Source organism: Bison bison, unplaced genomic scaffold (assembly GCF_000754665.1).
Source record: "Bison bison bison isolate TAMUID 2011002044 unplaced genomic scaffold, Bison_UMD1.0 scf7180017864181, whole genome shotgun sequence".
Taxonomy (NCBI): Eukaryota; Metazoa; Chordata; class Mammalia; order Artiodactyla; family Bovidae; genus Bison; species Bison bison.
This window is the reverse complement of record NW_011494753.1, coordinates 2,582,891-2,585,910: the sequence shown is the minus strand read 5'-3', so window position 1 is coordinate 2,585,910 and position 3,020 is coordinate 2,582,891. Positions and strand designations below refer to the sequence as shown.

Here is a 3,020-nt window from a genome sequence, read left to right as displayed (position 1 = left end):
CCCCCCTCCAAAACAAACCAGCTCTTCTTTTATTCCAAGATGACTGGGTTTAGAGTCCTTTCCCCTCTTCCTATGTGCAGAGAGACACGGGCTCTGAAACCCTCTTTCCTCGGCAATGCCACAGCCAGGTCGCGAGGAGACACCAGGCTCCCGCAGGGCATGTCGCCCCCCTCCCTGACTTTGGGGACCGCGTGTGGGCAGTGAGCGCACCAAAGGACTTTGGAATAAAATTCCTGAACCTGGAATGTGAGTTCCTGAGACATGAAATGTATTCGGAGTGTGGTTTTCTCGGCCCCACACAGAAACGGCTTTGGGAGGGAACTCCAAGGGCCCTGCTGGCCTCACCTGGGGACTGGGCGTGAAAAGCTCTCACCCTCGGTGCTCAGGGCACTGCTCTGTCCAGGTGTCCAGCACATTCTGTTCTCTGTCCTGGACCAAATGCGAGCAGGGCTATCACCCAGCCCCAACAGAGGCCAGGGTGAGGCCTCACCCCCATGCCGCTTCTGCCTGGTTCCCATGCACAGCAAGAACGATACACCTGCCCACCTCGTACCTGCCATGCTCTTAGAAGCCCCCATCACACCACTGGCTGACCCCAGCTGACACAGCAGAGTTAGAAATGGGCACCTGGAGCGCAGAGGAGGGCAGCTGCTAACGACATGGGGGCACCCATGTGCTCTGGAGCCGCCCAGGGCCCATGAGCACCAGCTGGGGCTGGGTCTCCGGGGCTCCTCCGTGCTGTACCCCTCATTGTGATCGGGTGGCGGCAGAAGCAAGATGGCCACAACCAAGGCACTCTGGGCTCAGGGAAGCCCTGCTACGGCCCTCTGAGGTCCCAAGGGTCATTCCTCCTCATCGAAATGAGCAGAGGTCTCTGCAAGATACCCCAAGTCCTTCCCAAACCCACACCCCTGCCCCAACACACACACATACACACACACACACATACACACACTGTCCTGGGGACTTGTATTTACAGGCCCTGACTCCCTGGAGGAAGGCCAGGGAGGTGCCTGGGCGGGGGCTGCCCCAGCCCTCCACAGGGGAGCATGCTGGAGCCTGCCTGACCCACCTGCCCGGGTCGGGGCTCCCAGAGAGATGTCCCCAGCTCTCTGCTCGGGAAGGCTGGCAATGGGGACCCTACACCCCAGTGCCCCAAGGCTGGGGGTGGGCTGGGGCCTCCCAAGTGGGAGGGGGAGACCAGGGAGGGAGGAGTCCAGGGGACACAGCTCATGGAGAAGGTGAGTGTTCGCTGAGTCTCAGCTGGGGACATGGTGGGTCTGAAAAAAAAGCACTTCCCACAACTTCTGTCCGGTGCTCCCCGGGGAGGAAGGAGAATGTATGTTCTCTGACTGCATTTCCCATAGCATCCGCCTTGCTACCCCCCAAAAGTTCCAAGTCACAATGTTCCGGTCTCTTGCTACCGAACAGTCTCCGTGGAGTGCTACGCAAGGCCACCACAGGCCACACGCACAGAGCCCTGCTTTACCCACCGTGTCAAACAAAGGCGTCTCACGAGCAGGGTCAGTCGGGGAAAATGTAGGAACTGGATGCACCGGTGACACCTTTGGACATCCTTGTAGGAGGCCAGTCAGAGGACGTGGTATAATAGTGGAAGGTCCTGGCGCCTTCTGCGGGGACACAGCATTGCACAGCCGTGTAGACATCAGATGGTGCATCGGTCTGCCCAACCCAGGATTGCATCTCTGCTTCCAGCGCTTGAGAGGGACCTGGGCAGGGTCCCCGAGGAGGACTGCTCCCCTTGCCCATCACGGCTTGAGGTGTCCCTCGGAGCCCTCTGCATTCTTAGCCCACTGCCGCTGGGGCAAGCCTGAGGCTGGGCAGGCGGCAGGAAAAGGGAGCTGTGGGCCCTGCTCAAGGGTCTGTCCTGAAAGCACAAGGCTGGTGACCACCGCTCCATCTGCCGCCCGCGGGGAGCTCCACCTGCACTGCTCCGCCCCCAGTGTGTGCCCAAACCTTAAAGGAAACTCCAGAGTGGAAATCTATGTACAGAATAAGGCGGCAGGAAGGGGGTGTCCTCACTGACCTCTTGGAACATGTCCATCCCTGAAAAAGGGGGGGGGGGGTGGCGGGCTCAACACCGCTGAATCTCACCTGCGTGGGTATGTCTCTTGTGCAATTGTGGATGGTGTTTTTTGGAATTTTTTTGGAATTTTTTTCATTGTTGTTTTTTTTGTTTTTTTGTTTTTGTTTTTTACAAATTTGACACCTGAGGTGAAGAAAATTGGTTTTTTTGTTGTTGTCGTCGTCGACTTCATAAAGTTCTTTCTTTTTTTTTCCCTCTCTTATTACAAAATGAAAAGACACGGAATCACGAGAAGTGAGAGCATCTGCTCATGGCTGTGGTAAGGAGGCGGGGCCTCAGGGCGTGGCATGGCCTGGGTGGGGGCGTGACTTGCCACGGGCCCCGCCCCGCGCGCAGGCGCTCAGGGCGAGCTGGCCGGGCTGATGGTGGGGCTGCTGGCGTCCGAGCGGCTGTAGTCGCTAAGCGAGCCGGTTCGCGAACCCCCACCGCGCCGCTGCAGCATCCCCGGGTGGAAGTTGGCGTGGCGGCGCGCGTGCTTGGTCAGGTGGTCGCTGCGCATGAAGCGCTTGTCGCAGATAGGGCAGCTGAACTTCTTTTCCCCCGTGTGTGTGCGGTAGTGCCGTGCCAGCTCGTCGGAGCGCGCGAACTTCTTGTTGCAGTCCTGCCAGCTGCATGCGAAGGGGCGCTCTCCTGCGGGTGAGAGGGCTTAGGGTCAGTCTCAGCGCACACCCTAGGCTGCCCCGCCCTCCCTGCGCCCCTTCCTTGGCGCCCCATCTCCGCCAACCTCCGTGTGGGCGCCAGCACCCTCCTGTCCCGTCCCATCTGCTTCCATCCGACCCCTCCCGGGAGTAAATGACAGGATCCCAGGTGCTGCGGCCCCCTCAAGTGCGTGCCATCCAGCAGCCTGTGTTGGGTCAGCTGTGCCTGAGCGGCGGGAAGCACAGGCTGGGCCCCGGGCTCTAAGAATGGGGGG

At 59.8% G+C, this 3,020-nt stretch overlaps 1 protein-coding gene across 1 annotated transcript in view; it reads right to left on the bottom strand.

Moving 5' to 3' along the window:
- Nucleotides 1-2,211: 2,211 nt before the first annotated feature.
- Nucleotides 2,212-3,020, bottom strand: part of KLF13 (Kruppel-like factor 13) — a 38,435-nt gene continuing 37,626 nt past the window's right edge. The window contains exon 3 of the mRNA XM_010843396.1: nucleotides 2,212-2,737. Coding sequence (XP_010841698.1) covers nucleotides 2,448-2,737 — 290 coding nt within the window. The 3' untranslated portion in view covers nucleotides 2,212-2,447. The remainder of the gene's footprint in view (nucleotides 2,738-3,020) is intronic.